We start from the raw sequence: 27,211 nt of genomic DNA, 5'->3' as shown, positions 1-27,211 counted from the left end.
CACACTGCCAAAGGAAAGGCCAGAAGGATGGCCACTGCACCAGGGGAATGCATCACTGCCCCCCTGCCTGGGGGTGCTGCTAGGGACGTTCATTCCATTCATGTCTTGTGGGCTGTGAGCACCCTGCCACGACCATGGATTCACCCAGCAATCCCACCTCCTGCTGCTCCCGGGAGAGAACCAGGACCTGTCTGGTGCCAGAACCCCGGGGCAGATTAGTGCCATTTATTAAACATAATATACTGAATCGTCACTAAAATGTTGCAGTGATTAAAATCCTCTTGTCCTGGGCAAGGAGTGGGAGGCAGGGGAGGTGCCCAGACCCCTTTGAGCAGCTGAGGCCCCTCTCCTGCTGTGGCCCTGGGCACAGGCTGCCCTCTTCCTCACAGTCCTCAGGCTCTGGTCATCAGGGTTCCTCCTGGCTGGGCTCCTCCTGGCCAGGCTCAGCCTCAGCACCACCGTCCGTGTCACCATCCACTGTGGGCAGGCTCCTGCTCTCGGCGATCAGGCGCTTTACGCCAACCAGCCACTGGCTCACCTCATTCACATGGTCCACCATGAGCGAGCGGTGGATCTCATCAGCTGCATCCCAGTGCTGCTGCTGGAGCTCTGCCGGGAAAAGGGAACCCATCAGTGGTACGGGCTCAGCCTTCCTGCCTCGTGGACGGCCTGGGTGCAGCCCCTCCTTGCTCCTCACCTTGCACCAGGAGGCTCATCCTCTTCCTCACCGGGGCTGACAACTTCCCCTGAGCCCACGCATCCTCCAGTACCGTCAGGCGCCGCCCAATGTCGTCGCACACTTGTTTCTGGAGGCAGAGATGAGGTAGGGTGAGGCTGTACCCCCTGTGCAGAGCAGGTCAGAGGTGGTAGGAGGGAGTCTCACCTGCACGCTGGGGCGGCAGGCGGCCAGGGCCTCCCTCAGCGGGGACAGCACGGTGTCTGCGGGCACGCTGCACTCCTCGGGGCCTGCTGCTGCGCTCGGCTTCCCGCCCTCTGCCCGGGGGGGCCTGATGGGACCCAGGGGAGGCGGGCCCAGTGCTCGAGGGGGTGATGCTGCTGCAGAGGCCGCGGGGGCACTGGCTGGGTCTGGAGGAGTCCCTGTAAGACAAAGCACTGGTGGAGCCCCATCAGGCCGACCAGGAGCCAGGACCTGTGCACCTGTCACCCCGTCCCACTTGTTACCCCCTTCAAACAGACCCGGCAGGACACGGGGATCTCAGGCCCCAGGATCCCCTGCCCATGCTGCCCCTCTGCCTGCACAGCGCATTGCTGCGCCGGCACTGCGCGGCCTGAGGGACAGGAGAGGAGGGGCAAAGGAGAGAGAGGGAGAAGAAAGGGGGTGCCTGGCTGGGCAGGGGTCACAGGGCGCACTGAGGGGTTTGGCTGGTGCTGACCTGGGGGTGCCCCCGCGGGCGGTGGGGGGGCTCGGCGGGTGAGGGGGGGTCGCCTGGGCCCCCCAGCCTGCGCCTGCAGCCCGTACGAGAACTGGGGGGGGTCGTTCCAGCCACGCTCCTGGTTCCCTGCGGCAGCAAAGGGCACGGTGAGACCCGGCGGGGAGCCGAGGGGACACCCGGACACGGGGTGCTCCAGGACGGGGTTACCCCTCCCCAGACACCGTCCTCCCGGGGCTCCCCACATCAGAAACGGACCCACTGCCCCCACCCCCCCGACTCCCCACCGGGACACGGCACCTCGGGGCTTCCCCACAGCAGCATCGGGACTCCGGACCGAGACCCGCAGGGATGACTCAGGACCGCAACCGCGGACACGGGACCCCGATCCCGACCCGGGACCCGAACCCCTGGTCACGGCCCCCCCGTTCCGGAAGCGCAGCCCGTCCCGCGCCCTCACCCGGCTTCACGTAGAGCTCCGCCATGCCGCCACGTCACGCCCGGCCCTGCCCCTTCCTCCCAGCGGCGCGGGGCGGGGCAGGAAGGGGCAGGGCCCCTCCGGGGTGGCACGGGTAGGGTGGGGGACCGGGAGCGGGGCCGGGGCAGCGGGGCCGGGGCTGGAGACGGAAATGAGGCGCTCGGCCCCGGCCCCCGGCCCCGGCCCGCTATGGGGTGTGCAGCAGCGCTCGCCTCAGGCGGAAGACCTCCAGGAAGGAGAAGAGCCCCCGCTTGCGGACACCGGCGCCCGCCGCCCCGCTGCTGCCCCCGCTCGCCTTGGCTGCCCCGCCGGCCGCGTCCCCCGAGTCCGCCGGGGCTCCGCCGGCCGCGGCCCTCGCTTTTGCTCCCGGGGCAGCAGCCACCAGGCACTTCTGGTACTGCACCTGCAGGACAGAGGGACGCAGAGTGCCGGGCGTGACGGGAGCGCGGCACCGCAGGGGCTGCTTGCAGCACGGGGTCAGAGACGGCGCGGCATGACCATGGCGTGGGGCACAACACAGTGTGGCTGTGGGGTCACATGCAACGTGATGTGGTTATGGGCTGGGACCCAACATGGCATCGCGATGAGGTCATACACAACACATTGTGGCCATAGATTCACATGCATTGTGGCCTCAGCACGGGAGGGGACACAACGTGGTGGTGTGACCATAGGGTCCGACACGACATGGGATGGGGCACACACAGCATCCACACTGGGACACAACCCAACCGGACATGGCTGTGAGTTGGACACGGCACCATGGAGTCAGTTCCCTCCTGCCCCTGCTGCCCTCCCCAGTCCCCAACTTTGCCTGGCGCTGTCCCCAGCCCTCGCCTCCTGCAGCTCCCAGTGGGACGGGAAGCCGGGGGACAGAGCACACCCCACTCCAGCTCACCATGCAGGCTGCCTGCACCGCCTCCGAAATGCTGCCAGCATTGGGCTCGCACCAGAAGGCCGTGCACTGGAAGCGTCGCCCCGTGTCCACGATGAGTGCGAAGGTGTGGGCATCGTGGCCCACCCCCAGGAAGGTCACGTACCGGACCTGGCACTCCCAGATGTGTGCCCCGTCCTCGTCCTCCTGAGGGGACCCTGTGGGATCATCCACCCCTGGCCACCCCCAGGCAGCCCTGCAGCCCCACAGCTCCTCTCTGCTGGGAGGCCGGGCTCCCCATGGGGGTTGCCTGTCCCACCCCAGAGACAGCAGGGTCCCCACGTCCCCCGCCCCACCTGTGCAGGGTGCACCCTCATGGCCGTGTCGGACACGTGGATGAGGGATGGCATCCAGTGCTCCCGCCCGGGGCCCCTCGTCAGCTTCTCGATGGCCTCATTCAGCACATCCATCCCTAGGGAGCAGGAGGCTCCATCCCACCAGCCCTGCCCCAGCTGGAGACCCCACAGGCAGGGACACCCCTTGCTGGGACAGAGCTGCTTGGACATCCCATGGTGGGAGGGTCTCAGGTGTCCCTTGGTTGTGGCGGGGCCAGCAGCACTTACCCATGGCCCTGGGCACAGGCAGGCTGCCGATGTACAGTGCCTCGTAGGTCTGTATGGATTGCCTCACTGCTTCCAAGATATCCACTGCCAGAACAGGAGAGATGGTGGGTGGGGGGGCAGGACCCTCCTGTCACCCGCTTGCCCCAAGGACACTGGAGACACGGCCTTGCAGGCCAAAGGGCTCTGGCCACTGGGCATCCCAGTGCCCAAGGGCAGGCTGCAGGGTGGTACCTTGCAGCGGCAGGTCCTCGGTGGAGCTGGGCCTCAGCATGGTGGCCCGGGGCAGCCCGCTGCTCGCTACAGCTCGCTCAGCCATGATCTGCAAGAGATGAGGGTCCCGGTGCCTCCTCCCACCCCTGAGCCCCCCTGGCCATGCCCACACCAGCCGGGACCCCTGCATCCCACCTTGGAGCACATTTCATGCAGGGCCTTGGCAATGCCCTTAGCAGGCACATTGCAGTGGAAGACATGACACTTGAGGACGCAGGTGTCCTTGTCACTGGCCACGAAGGCAAAGTCTCTGCAAGGCCATGAGCGAGATGGTGAGACCCTGGCAGAGGCATCATGCATCCCCTGCCCCGTGCCTTGCGCCCGGCCCCATGCACCCCTTACCTGTCCCTGCAGCCACAGTAGCAGTTGGGGAGGGACAAGAGGGGACAGGTTAGTGCAGGGATGCTTCCCCTGCCCCAGGCAGAGCCATCCCCAGCCTTCAGCTCTGCCCTGGCTCCCAGACCTGCCATTGTTGCACCCAACACCCCAGACGCGGATGTTGAGGATGGGCTGGCGGTGGATGAGGCTGCGGTCGAGCGGGTCCACCAGGCTCATGGTGTCCTTCTTCAGGATCATCACCAGGTCCTGGCCCTGCGGGAGGTCAGTGGCTCCCTCAGCCTGGCAGATGGCCTGGGCAGCTCCAGCACCAAGCCCACTAGCAGGGACACCCCTGTCCCTCCAGCCTACTGAGCCCCAAATGTGGGGACAGCCCTGCCCACCCCACAGCTGCCCCCAGATACTATTCCCATGTGCAGGGACAGCCCACCCAGGCATCCCTGGCACCACCTCTGACGGACAGACCTGTCAGACCACCACACTTGAGACCACCAGATGATGGCCTGTGTGGAGAGACTTGATGTGCCACCAGCACTGGTCCTGTATCCCAGTTCTCTCCTGCCTCCCAGCATGGTCCTCGTTGGTGGGAGTCTGCCTGGCAGCACTGTCCCATGCTCTCACCTCACTTTGGTTCTCGACAGAGCCCTGGCCCTTGCTGTTGGAGAGCTGCTGGATGCAGTTGTTGACAGCAATGCTGCTTTTGCCGGGTGCCAGGTCCTCCTCGGGGATCTCCACCCAGCCCAGAGAGCGCACAGCAAAGCACTGACAGAGACACACGGGCCTTCAGACACCCGCACACCCTCGTCATGCCAGCAGGGTCACCCCTGCCCCTGCCAGCTGCTGCCTGTCCCCTCCTCTAACACCCCCAGCCTGGGTGCAGTACCTTGGAGCCGGGCTCTGCACTCTGGAAGTCATCTCCTTGCCAGGGCAGCGAAGTCCTGCAGAGGGACAGGGCGGTGAGGGGATGGCTCCCACTCAGCAGCACAGGCTTGGGGCATGCAGGGAAGTGCTGGGATGGCCTGGCACCAGCGAATCCCCATGTTGCCAGCTGGGAAGCTTCCCATGGAGGTGACCACCAGCATGGTCTTGGCAGCTGCAACATGTGGGGCTGCTCTGGTGGGATCACCAGGGCCTGGCGCCCAGCAGTGGTCAAGGGTCAGCCTTACCTCCGGGAGAGAGAGGCCATGGGGCTGGGAATGGGCCTGTCCTTTGCCGAGTGCTTTGCCATGGGGGCATGGTAGTCCTGGGAGAGAAGAGGGAAAAGGTGAGGGCAGCAAGAGAGGCTGTTGGGAGGCACCAGGTAGGAGCCCTTCCTCCGTTTGCACCTCAGCTTGTGGGCATCCCATTTAGCTGGGATTAGGCCAACATGGGCCTGCTGGAGGCTTTCAAGGGGCTTAATTCTGGCCAGGAATGGGCTGAGCAGAGCTTTGGGGTGACAAAGACAGGCCTGCTCCCAGGAGAGCCTGGACTAGCAATGCCCAACTAGTCCAGAGGTCCATCTGCCCCAGAGCCCTGGCTCGATGAAGAGGGCCAGCCCTAGATGTGGGGGCCCTTCAACAGGCTTCTGCTAGGGGGTGGGATCCAACACCAGACCTCAATCCCCCCCACTTCCCCTACCATTCCCTGGGCTGTCTCCTCTCCATTAGCCTCTGGGTGCCCTGCAGGTCCAGCGGTGCGTGCGGGGTGCTGCCACTGTGTCGTGCCGGTCGGCACATGCCAGTAATAGGTGCCCAGAGAGTCACAGATTTTCCTCCAGCCTGGGGGGAGGTCGGGGTCTGTCTCCAGGCTCTGGTCACTCCAGAGGTTGTCTGTGCAGAGGGAGAACATGAGGAGAGGTGGGGGTAGAGGAAGGTTCTCCAGGCGCAGGGTGCCCTGAGAAGTGAGCAGCTTCACCCAACAGCAAAAGGGTTCTGAGGTAGGTGCATGGCCTGGGATAGAAGCATGGCAGGGAAAGGCTTGGCGTGACGCTGGGGGGCTGCAGTAGTGGTGGACCCCAAGCAAGGGATCAGTGCAGACAGCTGCCTCATTGGTGCCCCAGGGGATGGGTGACCCAGCAGAGGCACAGAGTGTACAGCCAGCCTGCTCCTGCCAGGACAGGCACAATGCAGGGCTGCCAGCCGGGTGCTCCCCTTGCCAGCATGCAACACCAGCCCTCTGCCAACACCCCAGGGTGCCCGAGACCGGCTTCTTCCCGTTTTGGCTGGGGAAAGGGGCTGCGGACAGACCCCTGGGGTCTAGAGGAGGAAAGCCCCCTTGGAGGGTCGGCAGCTAGGACACGTAGACTCACCCCCTCCCCAGTGCACCCCAGGGCCTGGAGAGGTCATTGAATGAGGCCGTGGTGCAGCGCAGCAGCGAGCTGTGCCCTGGGAACGCAGCCCCGCATCCGCAGGGCTCAGCGCACGCCCGGGGGTGCCGGGGCCGAGCGATGTGCGGGCCCCCCTCGCTCGCTTCACGGGATGGGGGGGCCCCCCGCGACCTTGGCAGGGCCGGGGAGTGCAGCCCCAGCACAGGCCGCCGCGGGCCCGTTTAGCACCGCGGACAGCGGCGGGCGCGGCCCCTCATCCCTCATCCCGCATCCCGGCTCCGCACCGCACCCCGATGTCCGCACTCCGGAGCCCACACCCCGGAGCCCGCATCCCGGAGACCGCACCCCGGCCCCGCACAGCACCCAGGAGCCTGCACCCCCTCCCCGCACAGCACTCCCGCAGCCCAGCCCTGGAGCCCGCTGACCGTCGCAGTTGACGAGGACGATGGCCAGCATGTAGTCCTTGCCCAGCATGGCCCCGGCGCGGCCCCCCCGGCCCCGCCGCCTGCCCAGGCCCGGACCCAGCGGCGGCTGCGGCGGGAGGGGCGGGTCCGGGGCGGGGCTGCCTGGGCGCGGAGGGACCGGGGCGGGGGGGGCAGGACCGGGGCTGAGGCCTTCGGCGGTTTCGGTGCAGGAAATGGGGCACGGGAGTGGGGAAGGGGCATTGGGGGCAGGAATGCAGGACTCGCTGCAGTAGCAGGTCCAGGGCAGCCCCTCGTGCCCTTCAGTTCATTCCCTTCCCCTCCACACACCCTTAGGTTTCCTCCATTCCCCTCCCTTTCCCCACAGATCACCTTTATCCATGCTTATTCCATGTTCATTCTCTTCCACTCGTGCTCAGGTCCTCTCATTTCGTTGTGGTTCAACCTCCTTCAATCGATACTGGAGACACCTAGATGTGCATGATGGTCGTATTCCCCTCCTCACTAGAGGCCGACAGCTTTGCATCTCTAGCATTTTCCAGGCTACCCTAAGCTAACAATCCTGGTTGATGCTGAGTGCTCTGGGTCGGAAGCTCTAGAGACATTTGTTGTATGTCTCAATACCCCCATGGAGTCTCTGCCACGTACTGCTGGGGCCAAAGTCGTCCTAAGCTACAGATGCCATAATCCAAGATGGTTTGCTGTGATTATGTCCAGACACTCCATTGTGGCCTCTTCAGCTTTTCATCTTAACAGCCAGAAGCTAGTGTAGTCCTGGATGTAGACTGTGTCCTTAAGAGCCCCCCATGCCACCTCAAGCTGCCCTGCTTCTTTCCATGAACAGTTGCCCACAGAGTTTGCGATTTTTGGAAGTGCCAATGAATTTTCCATGGCTGTTCCCTTGCTTTCAGCAAGGCATTGCCTCTTAGCTTGGCCTCATTCATGTGCTCCATGGGCTAACATGCCCCCGTTTTGTGAGGTACTTTGTTCTCCTACCTGCATTTTAACCTTGAACACATCTGCTGGCCTAAGAACAGAAGCAGCTGCTTAACTCAACTTTGCAGTCACCCACAATCATTCCTGCATCCTCTGTTGGCATCTGCTTTTTTGTCTACAAACTATTCCGCATCAATCCGCTTTGTCTCAGGGACATGTTTTGCCTAACCCTAACCCAGCTCACAGGAGGGACATTGCACAGACCACCATCCTACCTGACCCTCAAGGCAGAACAGTGGGCACTGGGTGGAGAGCAAAGGCCGCAGCTTCTGGGAAGGGTCTGTACCATGTACCCCAGCGGTGGACAGTGCCTCTATCAAGACAGAGCACTGCAGGGGGGGGCTGAAGGCAGCCCTGGGGCTGCAGGACGTGTCCAGACCTTCTCCTGGGTCAGGGACAGGCAGCAGATCTGCCTGCAGACCATGTGCGCAGGGGTAGGGCCTGCTGCAGTGGGTGCTGAGCTGCAGGAGGTGGTGCAAGTTGTGGACCATCAGGGAGGACAAGGAGACAGACACTTGGTTCCAGGCACAGTCTGCAGTGGAGCCACAGCCAAAACCTTCCCCAGCAGCACACAGAGAACAAAGGAGAGGGAATACACAGGGGAACGGAAGCTTGCAACACCAGGACCCACAGTTGGAAGCGACATTCCCTGAAGCTAGAGGTGCCCTTGCAGAACCGCTTTGCAGCTCTGCAGACTGATGATGAAGGACCCGTCAGCAGCAGAGACGCTGGAGGTGGGTACAGCAGCCCAATCTGCTCCCTGTGTAACAACTACTGCTAGGAAGAGGCAAAAGTAGCAGGGGACTCTTCCGAGAGATGCACAGGCACCCATCTGCAGGCCTGATGTGCTGTGCTGCCAGCTGGGGGCTCACATCAGGGGTGTCACAGACTACTGAGCCTTGTACAGGCCACTCACTATTACCCATGGCTGTTGTTTCGTGTGGGCATCACAGATAGAGCCAGGAGCAGTGTGAGGATTATAGGAAGGGGTAGGAAAAGGCCCATCAAATCTGCTCAGTCAATGAATGTCTATGGGACTGGTGCCATAGCCAGGGGTTTGGCCTCTCAAGACCATGGGACTTGCTTTGAAGGCCCAGACGGGCACACACTGCCTTCCAACTGTGTATTTTATCATGTATTTTCCCACATTTTTAAAATGGAACTGAAATTTTCAGAAGAACCATGTAAAGAATTATTTAGCTACTTAATTTTAACAAAATAATCTCTCTTTTGATTATGTATGCCAAGGAAAAAGAAGAACAAGCCACACAATGAAACAGCAAGGCAACTGCCCACCTCAGGGTGCCTGCATTGTTCTCTTTTTTGTGGCTTTTATCACGATCTCCAATATTTCGTATCAGTTTTAAATCTACTGTGATTTTTTAAAATATTATGCTGTCAAATTTAACAAAACCTGAGCTGCCTTCAAGTGGAGAGGATGTGCTCAGAACCTCCCTGATTGGGCACTGAGGCCCAGGATGTTTCAGGCTCATTTTTATCTCCTGTGTACATTGATTACATCCCCAAGGCAGCAGCACAGTGACAGAGAAACACTGATCTAATCTAATCTAACTCTGGAAATAGGTCATTGAATTAGGGAAGGGGGGTAGGGCAGGAATGACCGAAAAGGGCACACAGATTTCAAGGAGAATTGGAAGAGTTGCAAGTATTTCTGATTCAGAGAAACAAACCCTTGTGATAAAGAAAGAACCAACAACGGTTTCTCATGCTGGCAATATATATTTATTGTCATTTTGGAGATAGGTTACCATGTGTATATCAGGACTTCAGACTAAAAACAAATCGGGATTATGAACTCTTAGCATATGCCATTGGAAATTTAATGACTGAACATAAAACTGACCTTTAGAAGAGCTTCGGTTGGTCTATTTTTTGTCATTCACCTGGGTTTTTTCCCCACTTGAGCTGAACATCTTCCCCTCTCCCTCATGTCAACCTCAGAAAAATAAACAATCACCCACATGCATCTTTTTCTTGTTTTACCATCAATCCCCTGGCCATCTCAGAATATTGCTGATTCTACAACTTCAGAAGGAAGCGAACCTTACTCCACTTTACCTGGCTCCTGAGTCCAACTTTAATGACTGGACTTCAAGATTTGCTTACAATGTGGTTACATTATTATGCTGCAAACCTTCAATATACATGCTTTGTTGTTCCAGAACAAGCTACATCAGTGCAAGATCTGATAGTCTGTGCAAAGAAGCTGCAGTGCTATAAATTCTTAAATACCTTTCTTCTCCGTGCCACATGTGCTAACAAACATCTTCCGCCGATTTCAACAATCCCAAATACAGCAAAAAACAAAAACAAGAGAAAGATGAAGATTTTTCATGCTTTTATAAAAAAAACCCCATCCCCCCCCAAATAAAAATCCCCCAACCCCCAAAAGAACAGGTCAAAACTATTTGTTCCCCACCCTCCCACCTGATTCTAGCTTTTATATGTCACCATTAAAACAAATGCATACAACTTACTGTACAAATATGAAGCTGCGGGCATTCAAGTTACAGAACATTCCGAAAATAGTTCAAGCATAGAAAGTCCACTTGAAAATTGCAAAAATAAAGTTTCACTTTTTTAGAAAACAGTTTGATCAGAGCTGAAGCAAAACGAACATTGAACAATTCTTACTTCAGTTTCACTTCAGAAGAACGCCACCTTCAGGAGTTAAAAACAAAACCCTCAGATTGTTGGTGGTAACCAACCACGTCTTTTAATGAAGAGAAATGGTATATACAACAATGGCACAGACCTTAAGCATCAACCACATAGTTCAGCCAAAAGTAAGTCTACAAGTGAGCTGAGTCATTCTTAGCATCAAATGGGACTGATTGACAAGAACCATAATCTGCCAGGAACAGATATTAACTTAGACTGGTATGAATGGAAAGAAAGATCCAGGACACCAAATAGGCTCAGTTTTTGTCACTGAACATTTTTTAGGCTAACAACTTCACTAGTGCAAGACCGTTTGTTTACCTGATTAAATGAAAACTCATAAATGTCACAATTTAAGAACACTCATACAAAACTATGCTTTTTTCTTTTAAAAAAGTGCCACATACCATCCTTTTACTAAAAAAGTTACAAACTAATGGAAGACTGTCTGCCTCCATCTCTTGTCAATGAGGAAAGGCCAAAGAGATTCTTTGATCCCTGCTCGAAATGGCGTTCTCTGGCCTATCCCCAGCATCTCCAACTTGGAGCAGTCCAGCTGAGCGTTCCTCGGACGGAGAGCACCCACAACTGGACAATCAGTAATCTAAAAAATGAACAGGAAAACCCCCAACACACCAACATGCAATCAGAGATGACAGGAAAACATTCTTATATGTGCTCACTTAGAAATTATCCTTCATAGCTTTCTATACACGCACATTCCCTCCTCCTTTCAAGCTGTTTTGTGTCTTGTTTTTGGGAGGGGTGCTTGTACTTGCTTGTTTGTTTTACGGTTAATTTTATTTCAACATAAGACATATCAGGCAGAACGACCTGAAGTATCCCAAGGTCAGTTTCTCTCACTTGATTACTGCTCACTATTTACATTTTTCTACATTTTATTGCCATTTTTATCCTATTACTATAATCACAAGGTTAAAAATTCTCTAAAATGCTGACAGAGCCATGTCTTGATCAATATATCTGAACAGAAATTGATCTGCACAGAAATAATTCATTCTTTTTGTCTCCATCTTCCAAGCTACATTTCAGTTCCAGTCTTCACTAATTCAGAATCTTTGGAATTCATTTTGAATATAAATAAAATCTTGCTTACATGTTATTCTCACAACATTATCAGTATGTCATTAAGAGCAGTCTTACTTTTAAGTGTCAATAAAACTGCAGGACAGACATTTTAAGCAAAGCAGAAATGATTTCAAGTTCTTAAGTGCATGTATTCAGAAACAAATCCGGACACTGACAAGTTCTTATAGATTCCTACCTTTGAGTTAATGCTCTGTCAATTCGTCAGCTTTTTCAAGGATAAAAATTCAACAAAAAATATGGACTTACTCATGCCTAAGGGAACTGTTCTGCAGAAGTATCGTTATACTACAGACTGCAAACTGGTCACCGACTGACTGGGTCATCAGCAATGGACCCGCTGTGCTAGACATGCTCACACAATCTCCCTGGACAGAAATTTTCTTCGTATAGCTAGCAAGACCCACTACTGGATACCATAAAACATCCATCATTCTACAGGCTGAACAACACATCACTTACCGGTCTCAAGTGGCTGCTGGGAAGGTTGAAAGCATCTGCAATGGCACACGCCATTTCATACTTCGTCATCTGTTCATTGCCAGACCAGTGAAATGTGCCTCTTATTGATGGGTCCTACAGAAGAAACAGAACACAGAGGTGAAAAGCAGCAGCAAGACAGCCCTCAGATGAATCCCAGTGCAAGAGTTGTGCAGAACAATCTTCCAGCAAATCCTATCCTAAAGGCATGTTACAACATCTCACGTTCTAGAAACGTCTCAAGCATTTTCAGAGAACACCTGGCTAGGGACTGAGATCGAGTACTGGTGTTACATGTATCTGGCCTGACTTTTCACAAGCAGCTTATATTCTGCAGAATTATTACCAAAGGGAAAGGAGCGAGCCAGCCAACCAAGCAAGGCTAAATAGCTGGGAAGGAGAAACTCAGCTCTTCTATACTAGTCACTTACCCAAAAACAAATGCAAAAGGCACCACACATTCTGAATGAGAAACTGCAAACCATATACAAGTCCTTTCAAACAAACCAATTGCACCACATTTACTATATATGCATGGTCAATTTTTTACCAAGCTAAATAAAGGTGATTTTGTTATCTTGCAAAGATGGTAACCTGAAGATGCTGTGATGAATAAACACAATCAAGTATTTAAGTGCAGTGGCTTGGTTTTGCCACTTCAGTGTTCTTAATGCAATAAAAACAAAGGCATCTTTGAGAATGACATTCAATCACCATGGGCTTTTTTTAGTCCAAAATGGCAATTTGTAAAAGGCCTGTTTCAGAAAGTCAGTATTTGCATTTCTCTCCTGCATACTAGAAGACACATAACAATTTACAGAAGGTTCTGTCCCATCACTTCCCTCCCTTTTGTTTCAAGTATCCACATGCTGTCATGGAAGGATACTGCAGACTACAGCTAGTTCTTCCTTCCCTCCAGGTATTCCAGAAATGCAATGAATAATGCAGGTTATGGGCAGTTCTCAGTTGTTCTGAAACAAAGCCAAGAACTCAAATCTATTCTACCTTAAAGAAGCTTGTTTCTTTATAGTCTTACCAGCATTCTCTTCTCTGCTAGCTGTCTGCAAACACTTGCTACATCCTTGACGTTAGTGGGAAATCTTTGTTGCCAGTGGTCCATATTGGCAGACTTATTACTGAACTGCACTTTATCAAACATAACAGTCACAGCACTTTCCTCCAGCCTTTCCACCTCTCCATACAAGACAGGAATCCTAAGTACTGCAGCACCTAAAAAGAAAGAATATTTCAAAAGTAGTAACATTGCTATGAATGAGTATGAATGCTGTAGCATAACCTGAAAAGTGTTATGGAAGTGTTAAGAAATATGCTGGTGATATTAAGCGTCTACAAATCACAAAAAAATTGCCAGTAATAAATTTGTCCTCAGAATATCATTTTAATTTGTATCAACTGAAACAGTTTATAAACACTGAGTTTCTACAAACTTATTTTGAATTCTGCTGTTGATTGTCAGAAAGCCAACAAGCTTTTATTAACACCACAAGAGAAAAAAGATCTGTTTGGGTTAGAACTTATTACAAACAATGATTACAAAGATAACAACTGAGCTATGCAGTTACTGCAGCACTCCCCCTCCCTCCCTGGGTAAGAGCATGAACAAAAATTCCCACCAAGCATCATATTCAGGTATCAATTACAGACAAAAATTTTTTGCTCAGCATGCAGAAGCCTGCATCAAGGAGGATATTATTTACAGGGAAAAAAGACATGAACCTTAGCATAAATTAACAGCTTGACAAATAAGGAACAGGTTCACACAATACGGTAGTGAACAATATTCAATTTCAAGATAGATAGTGATTTGAGAAATTAAACTAACAGCAAGCAAGTGCAAAGAGAAGGATATTTTATGATGGAATACATCATACTAGTCTACCTCAGTCACGAAGACTCAAAAGGCCTCTCTGAGGGGAAATGCAAGAAGGCTATGACAAATGCATTAAAAGTAACACAAATATTTTGGCTTGAAGAAAAACAAAACAAAACAAAACAAAGTCAGTCCAGAAGTTTGAAGGAGAAGGCACCAAATCACTGCAATTCTTACAGATTTGTAGGAAAATGCTATAGCCATTAGAAAGACAAAAAAGAAAAAGCTAACACACAAATTATTCTCACAGAAAACAGGAAGAAGTACCTATATAAGAAAACCAAATACAATTAAAACCCCCAGTATGATACTGATTTCCTGCTGCTCTAAAAACAGTTTGGTTGCTCAGCAAATATATTCTTCCTCTCTCTAAATACTGGTTGAAAGCTCTTATTTTTAATCTCTTAAGAAGTATTCAGTATTTGAGAAAGACAAAACCACAGTTCTAGAGAGCTGTCTGTGACTTGGAGAGCATTAGCTTCATTACCAATGGTTCTGATGACCCACTGAAACTTTATTGCTTTATAAGCATCAGTACTAAATATAACTTACATCCCTTCCTAACCAAAGTAAAATAGATTTAAAAAAAAATATGCAAATCCCCAAATTATTTGTGGAGATTTCTTGCACCATACAACAGAAATGGATATGGAAATTCTTAACGCAACTATAGGCATCTGATAAACTGAATTCTACCTATACAATATTAGCAAATAAGTGGTTGGAAGCCTTAACACATGTAACATATTTATATTTGTATCAACAGTTGAATTCATATTTTCAAGCATCTTGCTCATTACCATCTCAAAATTCCTTCTGCTAATGATACCACTGCTGCAACCCATTACTGCCTGACAGATCATGCTCAAAAGGTTTTGAAATGCAACTGAAGTGCTGAGTTGGGGTTGGGATCTGGCAAGATAGCCACACGTACTTGAATATGGTGCAGTCTTATCTTCATTACCAATCTAGAAGAGGGAGCAAACAGCATCACAGTCAAATTCAGAGATGATATTTAAGTAAGACGTGGGATGAACAACTTTCTATTTTTACTTAAATAGGACTTTTCCTATCAAAATTTTTTTTAGAAAGTCTATTTCTCAGCAGTAATGACAAAGCTATATTAAGGCCCATCGTTTTCCAACACAGTGTATACTTACTTACTGAAAGACCATCGCACTAATTTATCAACTGTTCCATTCTATGGTTAGGCAGAAGAGAATCACAGTTATAATACTGACACATTAGAAGCCCCTTCTGCAAGTGCACTGAGATTGTTTTCTTCAAATTCTTTGAGAAAATACAAGTGCTTGTTTCCTTACAATCTGTGAATGGAAACTGTCGGCATACTAACAAGAAACAGCCAAACCTCTGTTTCAGACAAGAAATGAGTTTTAAATGCAAGGGAACATGATCAGTCACAAGCTTTTTTCTCCTTATAAGGCAGAAGTTTTAAAATTATGTTTGCATATTTTGAATGCCAATTTTCATTAACAAAAGACTTAAATAACAAATAAATAAATATTTAGCTGCTTAAACCCAGAAGTACGTTACTAAGTCTTTAGAAAGTGCTACAATCAGGAATCTGATGTGCATGGTGAGGTAGGTGGGTAAAAATAAAACGGATGGCCTGATGGCTTACTTAGGAGAGCAAACCAGGAGATCAGCAAGAAAACCAAGAGCCTGCAACAAAGGCCTACGTTAATATTATCTGCATTATTACTGAATCACAAGTCCATTTTCCCCTTTAAGTAAAGGTACATTTAGAACAACTGCAATGCATCTCCTTAAGTAACAGCAGCTGTATACAAAGCATGGTAAAGCTTGTGCCATTACAATACACTGATGATGTATTTTATTTTTCCTTGAGAGTAACTGATTCACAGCAGAAAAAGGCTTGTGGACATCCATCAGCAGAGACTAGTAACACGAATGATGATCAGAACAAGTAAGAGATAAAGCTTTAGTTGACCTGTAAGCAATAGGAATGTTTCCCAAGCAAGCAGAACGTCTCTTGATCACATTCTTTCCTAAATTTTGTTTCCATGGTTTTGCAATTTTACCTCTGACTTACGAGTCTACTAAGCTAATATACAACTAAATAAAAATAGAAAGCCTCTATTCAAAATGTGAGCATATTCTTACCTTCATTATTTTCCAGGACTACCTTTTCACCCTCCAGTTTGGTTTTACCATATAAATTCAGGGGATTTGGTACGTCAGTCTCTTTATAAGGAGGACTTGTTCCATCAAACACGTAGTCTGTACTAATGTAGATCAAAAATGCTCCAACTCCAGCTAGGAAGAAAATATTTATATGGTCTATTTTAATCCATGCCTTGTCTGAAATCCTGATAAACCTTCAAACAAATCTCTGAAGGACCTCATCATCATCTTCTACCCCCACTCATTCCTGCTGCTTTGTCTGTTCACTGATCCTCAACACAGACACACATGCTACTCTTACAGAAAACAGGTTGACAGCACAGTGATTTCAAAAGTGGTATTAGCACTTGGAATAACTTACTCTTATTTACGTCCCTGTATAAATAAATGCAGCATTTTAACAAGAAACCAAACACATTAGATGGTCTCCTTACCTGCCTCTTTTGCTAAGTTCCCTGAAGCAGCCACATTGAGCTGAGAAGCAGCTTCTGGTTGATTTTCTACAACATCTGGTCTTCTCTCAGCAGCACAGTGCACTATAACATGAGGCTGGAAATTAAAGACTAATTTTAAACAACAAACATTGTCAAGAGATTGCAGCTGTACCCTAGCTCTAGCCTGGAACTCCCTCAGGCAGAGAGGCATTTCACTAAGTTGTGAGAAGTAAGAAAAGCAGCAGAATTATTTGTAAGCATGGTGCTCTCAGAAGCATGCTTTCCGTGGAAGTAAAACTGAACCATGCTGCTTCTAGATGCCAAAAAAAATGATCACTAATTTTGCAACTGTGATCTTCAGTGCCTTCAATTTTACAGCAAGACTGAAGTTGCTGGGTTTTTTTTCTTTCTAACTCTGTACAATAATGTAAAATATTATAATAACATGTATCTCTCACAGACATAACTGCATTCAAAATTTCTAGATAAGCCATTTCCACATGGCTTATTTGACATAAGCAGATCAATAATAAGATATTTAAAGCCATTTTATAGAATGGCACCCTGCATAACACATTTCAGGTTCCTCTTGCAAGCCAGTTTTCAGTAAAAACTGAACATCTTCCTGCATTGCACACAGGACAACGAGTTACTGCTGTTGTATTCAAGTGTTCTTCAAGAGAACTCCTTCATATTACTCTGTCAATAACTAATGATTATCTTTTTCTTTCAAACACAAACGTAAGTGTGCCAACATATCTGTCTGTTACCTGTCTCTGGTGATGACAGCAGAGTTTAGAACTGTCTGTATCTGCAGAGCAAACTGATCTTCAGATGTGGCAGAAAAGGCAGCCACACATCTTTCACCAGAGCCTTGCTCCACTACAGCCACATAAACTCAGTATCAGAAGAGCACTATCAATTGACTACTAGATGTATAAATGTAACCTAACCATCCACTTCATGCTCCAGGAACTTACCTGAAAATCATGGATAATGTCATGAACTGCAACAGTGTCCAGAAGATTTATCTGTTCAAATCTGGGCTGAGCTCTCCTGTATCCGCAGCCAACTGCATTCCAATTATTTTCATTGAATTCTTTAAACACAGCTCTGCCAAGAAGTCCTGTAGCACCAGTAATGAGAGCTCGCCTACTGGGAATATCAACATCTTCCTAGGGAAACAAGAACAGGAAAAGTTTTCTTTCTACTGTTATTTATAACTATGTTTTCTTTGAAAGTATGCAAGGCTACAGCCAGAGCTACTGCATTAAGCAGCTTCCCTCCCCACATGAATGTTTTGGAATGTCTCATGGAACACAAACAACTGGGAGCATGGAGATTGTACCTAGTCAAGTATTTAAACATATTTTTGAAGATAGTGAAAGAAAAACTTAAATGGGAAACTCATTTACTTCTATAACAGGAGGGAAAACCAAACCAAACTACTAATGAAGACAGAATTTTAAGTTCATTCAAAATCTGGTAACTTTGTGCAATTTGAAATGAGGGAAATAAATTCTTTAGAAAATAGACCCAAAATATGCAACATTTAGGGCCCACATCCTGCAACAAGTAATTTTGGACAGACTGTGCCTGTTAGAGGCTGCAGCAATACCATACAGCTCCCTGTGGGCCTACCTACAATGACTCTTAGAAATGAAAACCTGAATTTTATTATTAAATAGTAGTTCACTGTCATTTAACACAACAGTCTAATAATAAGTAAAACCCAAGATACAGCTCTCTTCTCAGTTTTACAAAAAGCATTTGAAAGTGATTGATAGTTTAAACTTTTCATTTATACAACTTCCTAAAGCTTCTTCAGCTCCGGCATATTTCAGTACTCGAGACTGTTGTGTACATCAGTGCACACAAAGTTCCTTCCTCTCCACCACTCACTGAACCATGAAGTTTTCAAGACAGGAAACCCAAGGTTAATGTCTGTCTGAGCAACCTATTTTCCTTTTATGCTTTACTTCTGAAGGTAGCATAAACAAAACCAAAAGCATACGGTTACATGCCAGTACAGACCAAAACTGCAGGTGTGCAGAATCCATACATCTGGGATTTCCTGACTCCTTTATGCACAACAACCATCTGTGATAACTGACTGTAACTTTGTAAATGGTCTCTACTATGTGATTCAAATAGCCCTGTCACTACTGTGCACTCTTACATTTTCACCATTGCGACAACTTTTTGCTTGCAGCACAGGAAGTAACAGAAATTGATTCCAAATTACCATCTTTCCCCCTTAAAGTTCTAGAATCACAGGCTGTTTTGTGTCAGAAAGGACCTTAGAGCTCATCCAGTTCCAATCCCCTGCCACAAGCAGGGACACCTTCCACTAGAGCAGGTTGCTCCAAGTCCAGTCCAGCCTGCCCTTGAACACTGCCAGGGATGGGTCAGCCACAGCTTCTCTGGGCACCCTGTGCCAGCGCCTCAGCACCCTCACAGGGAAGAGCTTCTGCCTAAGAGCTCATCTGAATCTATACTATAAAGTTAAAAAACTTATTCCATAAGCACATATGCCAAGGCACTGACAGTTCCCAGCACAGCATGCACATTTTCCTCTATTCTAAACCTTCAGGTGAAGGATGACTTATTCCCTTAAGTACCGAGTGAAGATTAGTAACTGACATCTTGACAGCTTCTTTAAGGCAACAAACTAAAGCAAATTATGTTTATTTATAATTTTTAAGGCTCCCTATGTTCTCTGAAAAGCATAAGCAAGAACACTCAGTGTTCTGATGTACTTTTTATCTTTGCAAAGCCTGGACAGAGCCCCACAGAGCAGATTTACCAGCACTTCTAGAGCGAAGAAATATCAAAGCTTTGTGGCAGGAAACCCAGTTCTCTAAAAATGTGACAGAATGTCTTTACTAAGTAGGAAGCAATGAACACAAAAACTTGTGTAATTTGTAAGCTCTGGCATTTTTAAGCATCAGTAAGGTTTGTTTATTCTATGCAGCATAAAGAGGATATTACATGAGCAGCACAGCCTGAACTGAATACAACAGTCACAACCAGGTTTAGTACTGTCTGCATCCTGTTGTTCTTGTCTGCAAGACTAATTGTTCTAAGTCCCTTGTTTCCACAAGGTTATTAGTAGGCGTTTCCCATAAATTCAACACCAACCACCAGTTTTAATGCAGGTAAAGGTTCTGGCAATACAAAACCTGCACAGATTAACTCTTTCCCTATATGCTGCCTTGCACCTTTGCAGAATATCACTGAGCTGCAACAGGCCTTCTGCCTAGAAACTGCAGTAGCAGACCTTCGAGTCCAAAGGACCTTGGAGGCTTGGTGTGCCCAAACATCCCAGAATTAAAATGTCACCCTTTTGCCTGCAATTTTTGTAGCCTTAAATGCAAGTTGCTATCAGACTGCTAACGGATCTTTTCCATGTGCTCCTCAATTATGAAGCAATCATACCCAGAGTCATCAAATGTGCACAAAGTTATCTTAACAACTAATTTTAAATACTACTACTTAAATGCACCATTTTAAGCTTTATGATAAAGTGTACGATTTCTATCTGATGTTCACTGCTCACTAGGAATTAATATAATAAAAGAGAACTGCACTTAGCAGCCTTATTCACATAAAAATATCCAAGATAAGATTAAAAAGTAGCATTTGGGAGACATAGAAGTATTTTTAGACGCTATTAAAAGTATAATCAAAAAACATAGTAAGATGCGATGTATTTCAAGGTGTAAAACCAAGATACAAGTACTTTATAAGCTTCATATAAAGCTTAACTCAGAAATGCCTATGTTAAGGAAGGGGCTGCCGGGCTCACGCAGGTTCGCACACGATGTGAGGGCCGGGAGGACGCGGCATCAGACGGGACAGGAGCACCCGAGGGCCGCTCCTTGCCACCGGCTGCACCAGCTCAAAGGCCCTCACACGGGACGGGCCCACGGGCACCGGACAGCTCCAGCAGCGGGACCAGGCAGGGCCGCAGAGCGGCGCCCAAACAGCCATCACGGCAGCAACGCAGCGGTGGCGGAATGAGGCACCGAGCGTCCCGATCCCGGAGCTCGCGGCAGCCCCGACGGAAGGGCACAGCCCAGCCATCAGCGAGAGCCGCTGGCCGCACTTCCCCCCTCGCACCCAGCACACCGCGGGCAGTTGGAGAAGCCACAGCCGCGCTGCGACAGCCCTTCCCCAACACGCCGCGGCGCCTCCTCCGGCCCCGCAGGGGAGGCCCGTCCGGCGATGCACCCCGCGGCCCTGCGAAGGGAGGTCCGTGCGAGGCGGCCCAGCCCGCCCGGGAGCCGACAGCCGCGGCGCACCCGGAGAAAACGGCGCCGCGGGCTCCCGCCGCTCACCTCCACCAGCTCGCAGCGGCCCGGTGCGAAGCGGATCTTGAGCTCCTTCTCCCGGCCGACCATGGCGGCGCCGCGGGGCCCGCCCAGCCCGGGGCCTGCTCCTGCTGCTGCTCGTCGGGGCGCTGCGGGAGGGCGGACGTGCCGTGCGCCGCACAGCAGGGCGAGCCCTCATTGGACAGCGGCGGCGACAGGACGCTCTCGCCGCCGAGCGCTCAATGGCTGAGGAGCGCCAAAGGGGTGGGGCCCTGGCAGGGATTTAAAGCGGCCGAGCCCACAGAAGGCGCAGCGGAACCCCAGCGTAGGGGCAGGAGTTACAGTCTACGGGAGCCAAAGCGCGGCATCGCTCCTGCAGAGATAATGTAGAGACAAGCCCCGGGCTGGGGCAGGTAGGGAGAGCCCGCTTGAAAACGGGAGGAAGAGGCACAGCGGTGCCCCCCGTCTGACCATGACCCTGCAGCCCCGGGTCATGTACATGAGCTCGTAACGGGCTCCAGCACAGCGGCACAGCCCATCACCCTTCAGCTACAGCTGGCAGGCACCCATCTCGACGTCTTAACTAAACAGACCAGGCAGCGGTTGCTCCTTTGCCTTTCATCCCGCGAGAGGAAGCAAGGGGTGTCCGTCTGCGCCCACAGACTCGCAGCACGGCCTAAGTGCGCAGCAGCTGGTGAGCAACCCGTTTGTGTGTGTGTCGCGTGCAGCGCCCGGGCTCCGCCTACAGCTCTTGCTGAGGAGCTGTGTGCCACCGGCTCCGACCCCAGCTCCTGCAGCAACCGCTTCTCGGTTACAGCCTTAACGTGACAACCTCGGCCCGTGCAAAGCGTCAGCTTCCACTTGCATAAAATTATCAGCTCCTGCCGTTTATACAACAAAACTTTCTAATTCACGTATCCGGTTGCTAAGAGATACCATTAATACAATAAAACCGATTTCATTTTCCTTTCAAAACGACAGAATATCATGCATTTTCCAATTGCCTTTATCCACAGCTTCATAGGAAAGACTGGTAAATGTCCCATGGAAGGTGGGGTTGTTTCTGCAAAAGCAGTCCCTGCCTGCATTACTCATCCTGCAATTCTACACTTATGACAGTTTACTTTTTTACATGCAGGGTTAAAAAGTAACCATGAACCTATTCGTTATGCTTTTTACTGTTATATTTCCGCTCCAAACAAAGGCAAAGACCCTTTACTCCATATTGTTTTGAACAAGCTTAAAGAACTGGTGGCCAAGCCTTAGTTTAGCTAGGCTCACACTGAGGTCTTTACCTAAGGAATTAATTTCAGCTTGACTTAAAGCAGTATTTAAGTGGCATTCAAGGGAGAAAAGCAGCCAATATTACAGCAATTAACACGAAGTTAAAGAGAAATTAGATAATCTACTAAACTGAATAGAACCATACTGTAAATGACCTTTACCTATGAGAAAGGACTGACATGTACAAAGACATGAAGCATACATGTAGAAACTTCAGACAGTTTCTGCCTTCTTGGACTGCAGATGCCTTATATTCCTTGTAATGCACCATGGACATTTAATTCCCCTTCATTAACCTTGGAACTCTTAAAAAATACTAGTAATTTCCTCACTTAAGGAATTACTTGAGATTCAGAAGAGGAACCTGCAAAGCCTGAGGGAACCGCAGGGCAGCCCCGAGGTAACAGCCGGGGCTGTACCTTTGTCTCACCCTCACAGTGTGGAACCAGGAACTTTGCTGTCCACGCTTAGAGCAAGGGGAGAGCAGGGAAAGCTCAACACCGGGGTCTCCGGCAAGAGCCATGAGCTGGCCTGTAAAACACCTTCACATTGTTGGCAGCAGTCTAACAGTTACAAAAACTGGGTGCAATATGTTATCTTCATAACAATGTAGTCTAGTTTTTCCTCATTTACATTGAATTACACTTCCAATGTCTTTTGCACTATATTCACTTTGTGAAACACTGTGATTGCACAGAATATATAGAAATTGTATTATAGTCAATATCAGTTATTTAAGCATAATGCACCACAGGGTGACTAAATGCACCAGGCCCTGCACTTACTAACATTTCAGACTGCAATTTGCAGAGACTAAAGTACAGTCCTCTGCTCCTGTCTTGTTTCCCCCATGTTCTGTAATCAAAGTACAGCAGCAATCATTTAATGCAAAGATCCATAGCCTTACCTGCTCCATTTCCACCGGCGTTTCAGGCATTGCCCCAAACTACAGATGGAATTATGAGCCTAGGAAGTTACTGCAGTTCTACTGTGCACTCGTCCCTTTGTCTGCTTTGCCTGCAGAGAGCACATGGACTGAAAAGCAGCAGTGACTTAACTGACCTTTGAAACCAAAATGCTAATCCAAGCCCTACATCACGTGTGGCTCTGAGTCCTGCTAAGCTTTTGGTCGATTCCCAGTGGTACCATTTAAGTAGCTCCATAGGGACTTAAATCTGTACTTTATAACCACCAGCATGAGCGAGTGCAGCCATTGTGTGCATCAAATTTATTCAGAGCAGCAGCACAGAGTCTTGTGCAGTTTCCCTTTTACAGGAAACAGGAGGAGGGCTTGCATTAGGTCAGCTGGGTTGAGGAGTTCAACTCTCCCATTTAAACTCACTGCAACCCAGACCTTGCTGCAGTGCAGCAAGACAGAAATAATTTCTTGCTAAATTAGTGTCTTTTAAATTAAAATTAAAAAGTATGTTCCACAAAATGCAAGTAGTTGATTCCTGCAGTGAGTACCTCAGGTGAGGTACCGGTATCAAGGTTTCAGTTTTTAACAGGTATTCTATATCTGCATGAAACTGGTAAACCACTTCAAGTTGAGACAAAGCACTCAAGATCTCCTCTTCCACTCTTTAGATTTCCCCCCAGTCTGCTCTATATTGTTTAGATATCTTTTAAAGCTAAACCAGAACCTGACATTGCTGTATGGCTAACATAATTATTTGTTGGAGTGACCTACTCTTATCAATATAAGCATGCTCTCAGCAGCTTAAAAAGGAATTAAAATGGCACTGCCAATTAAGATTGAAGGTTTTAATGAAGGCTGTATGAAAACATGTAGTCATCATAAAGCATATTCTTGTGATATATGCAGTATTTTGCTTCACTCCATATTCTTTCACCCTCTGCCAAACTCTTGCTAACTTAATGCAGGACATTTCAAACAGAAATAATCAAGGTTCAGTTAAAAAAAAAAATAACAACGTACTTTACCCATTGCCATGTTTTGAGTTTTGTGGAAGATTCGGTTAACATTCACTTGCCCTCATCTCTCTTGAAATAAAAGTCTCATTTACATTCTTAAAATTCTATTGAACTAAGGATGTCTCACTTTTTGGCATGAAGGCTTTTCCAGACTTCAGCATTCTGATTTATAAACAGATTTTTGCCTCAAAACTCCCCATGTAAGTAGAACAGCACAGGAAGTGCCCAACTCCAGCAGCCATGCATGAAATAATGCCATCGTGTGAGAACACTGTAGGAGCTGTGGAGTATCACATACTGCATTTTCAGTTGTTCACAGATGTGTCCCTTCCCACCTCCTTGGCTCACCAGGCAGTTTGGTTTAACCAACTGCTCATTTCACATCCACCAACCAGCATGTGACATCAGGGTTTCTGATACAACTGTGTCCTCATCCAGTGAGCCAGACTAATGCACGTTTACTCTACAATTTTCTTTTACTCCATCTCATCTTTCAGACAAAAGAACTTCCATATTTTTCTCCACAAGGAGAGAAAATTCCAGTATTAAATTCTTTCAGAGACCTTACTAAAAGACGCCTTTCAACACTTCAGGCAAGCTGCTAAATTGAACACTAAGTATTTCTCAATTCAAGACCTTAAGTTAATCCTCATCCTTGCTCAAGTAATCCAGCACACACAGAAAGATGACAATAACAAACAAAACCTACTAATTTCTTTCCCTGGACTTAATACATGTTTTTGGTACCTCATTTCCCACAAACTATCAGTCTTTTGTAAGCCCATAATATCAGTATAAATGGTAGTATCTCCAATGCATCAAGCTTTGTGTACTGCCTCTCTGCAGCACCCATGTGCAAGGTATTAGAAGACAGAGTTCCACATTTCACTTGAGCGCGAGTACTTACTTGTGTGTTAGGAACAACTCACAGGAAAGGAGTGGATAAGGGAACTGCAGGTTGTATGTATTGTACAGTTGCACTAAATTTCTGTAGGATTGCAGAATACGCAGTCTTTCAGCCAAGACTGACACTAGGCTTTGTTACAAAGATTTAAGACTAGAACAAAGAACATTAAGTCAATTACACTGTAATTTGAGTTTGGGTTTTATCCCCAATTTGTGAGAGAAATAAACAAAGTCTTTAATTTAAAATTTTTATTGTGCTGAAACATTCTTAGATTTTAGATGCAAACAGATTCTTTCCACATTGCCAAAATTCAGGTCTGTACAATAAATGTGTCTGCACAGCAGGGATCCTCCCACCCCATTAAGACAAGTTCCATTGTTATTCCCCTTCAGGTAGCATTGATCAATTACAACAACTACAAACTTACGACTGTGGGAGTCCAGTGAGCTCAGCATTCATGAAACAGACATTTCTCTGAAGACACTAATCTTAGCACCAGTATACTAATATTTACCTAAATGCAGTCAATTTGAGTTGGAGCAGCAAATCCTCTTCTGAAGATCAACAGCTGCAGTATCCAGCCCCAGGATTGAAATTAGCATGTCCTGAACACAGATCCCATTAAGAATATCAAAACTGTACAGTCCAGTTTTCTACACTGGTTCTATATTATGTGGGCCACAGAGAAGAAAGTGTCTCCTGGCAGCATTGCCGTCACTGGTATTAAAACAACCATAAATAACAAACATTTTAAAACCATGAGATAGAAAAAAAAAACAACCCATAATTCATGACACTAAATTTAATGCATCATCCTTACTCTTAAGTGCTTATTCACCTCTTCTTAAGTTTCTCTGTCAAAACCAAGCTAAGCAGCTCCAGCACACAAAAACATGAATTGGTGAGTTAAAGAGCACAATGATGTTACCAGGCACCTAGAACATAGTTACCTGTATGCTCATGGCTTCTCAGTAATAGCATAACCAAGCATAGTTTTTCTAAAAATATATAGGTTTAGACCATTTCTGTAGTACTCCCATTAAGTTGTATTATATACTGCATCCAGGTTCACCTTGAACAGTAGTCTGTTGAAGTCTTCTGTAGTACGTGAGGGAGTTTATTGGTGACTTATGGTACTTTCCTTACTACCAAGAGACTAAATCTTGTTTTTATTGCCTGCAATGGAAGAACATTACTAAGGTTGTGGTGGGAGCAATAGTCAAAACCCCATAGAGTAATTATTTGTAGTGCCTTCCTCCCCCTAGCAGATATCTCATGCACCAGGCAAGCCAGAACTTCAGACCCTGGAATACACTGTAATGAAGGTCTGGTTGAGATCTCTGCCCTCCCACACTCTCCTCCACTGCTTTCCTTTGTGCCCCCTGTGCTCTTGCCATCTTTCCCTCTACTCCACATTCATCTGCCAGCCTTTTGCACCTGTAGTAGTGTAAGGTCGTGCTGGGTAGCAGCTGAAGAGCCGGAGCTCAGAGCTCCAGCCAAGCCACTGCTACCCCTAGCACTTGTGCAGAAGACACTGCTTGACACCCGACTATCAGTAACGTTAAGCTGTATGACAGAAGAAAAACTGACCCCACACACCACTTGCTCAGGCCAGGTTGTGAGAAACTGGGCTGAAAAGCCCAATAGCAAACCTGAGGCACTGGGAGTGCCCTGCTGAGGCAGCCCTCTGCCATCTGCTGTGAAACATGAGATGCCATTCTCCTTCCTTCCCCAAAGGCAGCAGACTATGCAAGACTGTTGTACTTTCTTCAGTTAAACTTAAGAGGTACAAAGACATAGTTACATCAATATCTAAGCTTACCTTCTCTAAAAGGAGTTTTTGGAGGAATATTTTCCTTGCTATCATGTTGGAAAGCTTTAGAAGGATCAAAACGCCGAATACCCTGAATTGCATGCAGTTGCTCCTGAAGATCTCTGTTGCTTTGCTTTTCTTTGGCTAGCAATGCACGCAGTTTTGAGATATCCTAAAGAAAACATAATACTTGGAAGTTAGATTGAGAACTAAGAAAAGCCTGCTTCCTCATTTACTGAAATAGCCCTTCTGACTAATGCTAAACACAAATATACATACACAATCATTAGTAGCATTGAAAAACAAATGAAAGACAAATATACAGGTGTTAGAGAAACCAGCACCACTGTATAACTGCTGTATAAGATCACTAAGCACTATGGTAGCCTGAAACTTTCAGGCGATGCTTTCAGCAGATGGTTTACTAAGCCTAGAACCTCCAAAAGGGTAAGAAGACCCAACCAAGCTAAAAGTAAGGGTAGTTATTTGCACTGGTGATCCTCC

At 48.4% G+C, this 27,211-nt stretch overlaps 5 protein-coding genes across 10 annotated transcripts in view; 1 reads left to right on the top strand and 4 right to left on the bottom strand.

Annotated features, from left to right (window-relative positions):
* Positions 1-211: 211 nt before the first annotated feature.
* SRA1 (steroid receptor RNA activator 1) lies at positions 212-1,951 on the bottom strand. 2 transcript variants are annotated; one of them, XM_080627134.1, is made up of 5 exons: positions 1,852-1,951; positions 1,395-1,520; positions 884-1,098; positions 698-806; positions 212-609 (listed from the first exon to the last, which is right to left on the bottom strand). In XM_080627134.1, exons 1-5 carry the CDS (start codon positions 1,874-1,876, stop codon positions 407-409), a joined length of 678 nt encoding a protein of 225 aa, XP_080483260.1. In that variant the 5' UTR covers positions 1,877-1,951; the 3' UTR covers positions 212-406. The 2 variants fall into 2 exon arrangements, with proteins under 2 accessions (XP_080483260.1, XP_080483261.1); XM_080627135.1 differs by lacking the exon at positions 1,395-1,520 and having other exon boundaries at positions 1,852-1,898.
* Positions 1,952-2,056: 105 nt separating this feature from the next.
* Positions 2,057-6,751, bottom strand: APBB3 (amyloid beta precursor protein binding family B member 3; the record flags this gene model as incomplete). Its single annotated transcript, XM_080627105.1, has 12 exons — positions 2,057-2,272; positions 2,768-2,950; positions 3,100-3,215; positions 3,367-3,450; positions 3,598-3,685; positions 3,772-3,886; positions 4,100-4,227; positions 4,594-4,734; positions 4,856-4,910; positions 5,139-5,215; positions 5,590-5,780; positions 6,703-6,751. The coding sequence occupies 12 exons, from the start codon at positions 6,749-6,751 to the stop codon at positions 2,057-2,059; spliced, it is 1,443 nt and encodes a 480-aa protein (XP_080483231.1).
* Positions 6,752-9,415: 2,664 nt separating this feature from the next.
* MAT2B (methionine adenosyltransferase 2 non-catalytic beta subunit) lies at positions 9,416-20,960 on the bottom strand. 4 transcript variants are annotated; one of them, XR_013957819.1, is made up of 9 exons: positions 20,796-20,960; positions 17,436-17,630; positions 16,456-16,570; positions 16,001-16,153; positions 13,001-13,194; positions 11,947-12,060; positions 10,785-10,981; positions 10,351-10,377; positions 9,416-10,264 (listed from the first exon to the last, which is right to left on the bottom strand). XR_013957819.1 is itself a non-coding variant. In XM_080627400.1 (8 exons), exons 1-7 carry the CDS (start codon positions 20,856-20,858, stop codon positions 10,811-10,813), a joined length of 1,005 nt encoding a protein of 334 aa, XP_080483526.1. In that variant the 5' UTR covers positions 20,859-20,960; the 3' UTR covers positions 9,416-10,377; positions 10,785-10,810. The 4 variants fall into 4 exon arrangements, 3 of the variants coding, with proteins under 3 accessions (XP_080483526.1, XP_080483527.1, XP_080483525.1); XM_080627400.1 differs by having other exon boundaries at positions 9,416-10,377; XM_080627401.1 differs by lacking the exon at positions 10,351-10,377.
* A 366-nt stretch (positions 20,961-21,326) lies between these two features.
* Positions 21,327-27,211, top strand: part of NUDCD2 (NudC domain containing 2) — a 20,877-nt gene continuing 14,992 nt past the window's right edge. For both annotated transcript variants that reach the window (XM_080627404.1, XM_080627403.1), the window contains exon 1: positions 21,327-21,462. The gene's annotated coding sequence lies outside the window, so the exon portion shown is untranslated. The remainder of the gene's footprint in view (positions 21,463-27,211) is intronic.
* Positions 25,265-27,211, bottom strand: part of HMMR (hyaluronan mediated motility receptor) — an 11,290-nt gene continuing 9,343 nt past the window's right edge. Inside the window, exons 15-16 of the mRNA XM_080626857.1 lie at positions 26,717-26,879; positions 25,265-26,070 (exon numbers count right to left, since the gene is read on the bottom strand). Coding sequence (XP_080482983.1) covers positions 26,051-26,070; positions 26,717-26,879 — 183 coding nt within the window. The 3' untranslated portion in view covers positions 25,265-26,050. The remainder of the gene's footprint in view (positions 26,071-26,716; positions 26,880-27,211) is intronic.

Source organism: Psittacula echo (assembly GCF_963264785.1).
Source record: "Psittacula echo genome assembly, chromosome: 11".
Classification (NCBI taxonomy): Eukaryota; Metazoa; Chordata; class Aves; order Psittaciformes; family Psittacidae; genus Psittacula; species Psittacula echo.
Note: the sequence above shows the minus strand (reverse complement) of the source record. Positions and strands in the feature narration are given on the sequence as shown.

Excerpts from the sequence above, each read along its gene's own strand:
- MAT2B (XM_080627399.1), bottom strand. The coding sequence starts at position 20,858 with ATGGTCGGCCGGGAGAAGGAGCTCAAGATCCGCTTCGCACCGGGCCGC. Across the intron at positions 12,061-13,000 it reads TAGCAGAGAAGAGAATGCTG|GACCCATCAATAAGAGGCAC; the intron begins GTAAGACTATAA and ends TTTCTTCTGTAG. Across the intron at positions 10,982-11,946 it reads CCAGCAGCCACTTGAGACCG|ATTACTGATTGTCCAGTTGT; the intron begins GTAAGTGATGTG and ends TTCATTTTTTAG.
- SRA1 (XM_080627134.1), bottom strand. The coding sequence starts at position 1,876 with ATGGCGGAGCTCTACGTGAAGCCGG. Across the intron at positions 1,521-1,851 it reads GGAGCTCTACGTGAAGCCGG|GGAACCAGGAGCGTGGCTGG; the intron begins GTGAGGGCGCGG and ends TTGCTGCCGCAG. Across the intron at positions 807-883 it reads CCTGCCGCCCCAGCGTGCAG|AAACAAGTGTGCGACGACAT; the intron begins GTGAGACTCCCT and ends CTCTGCCTCCAG.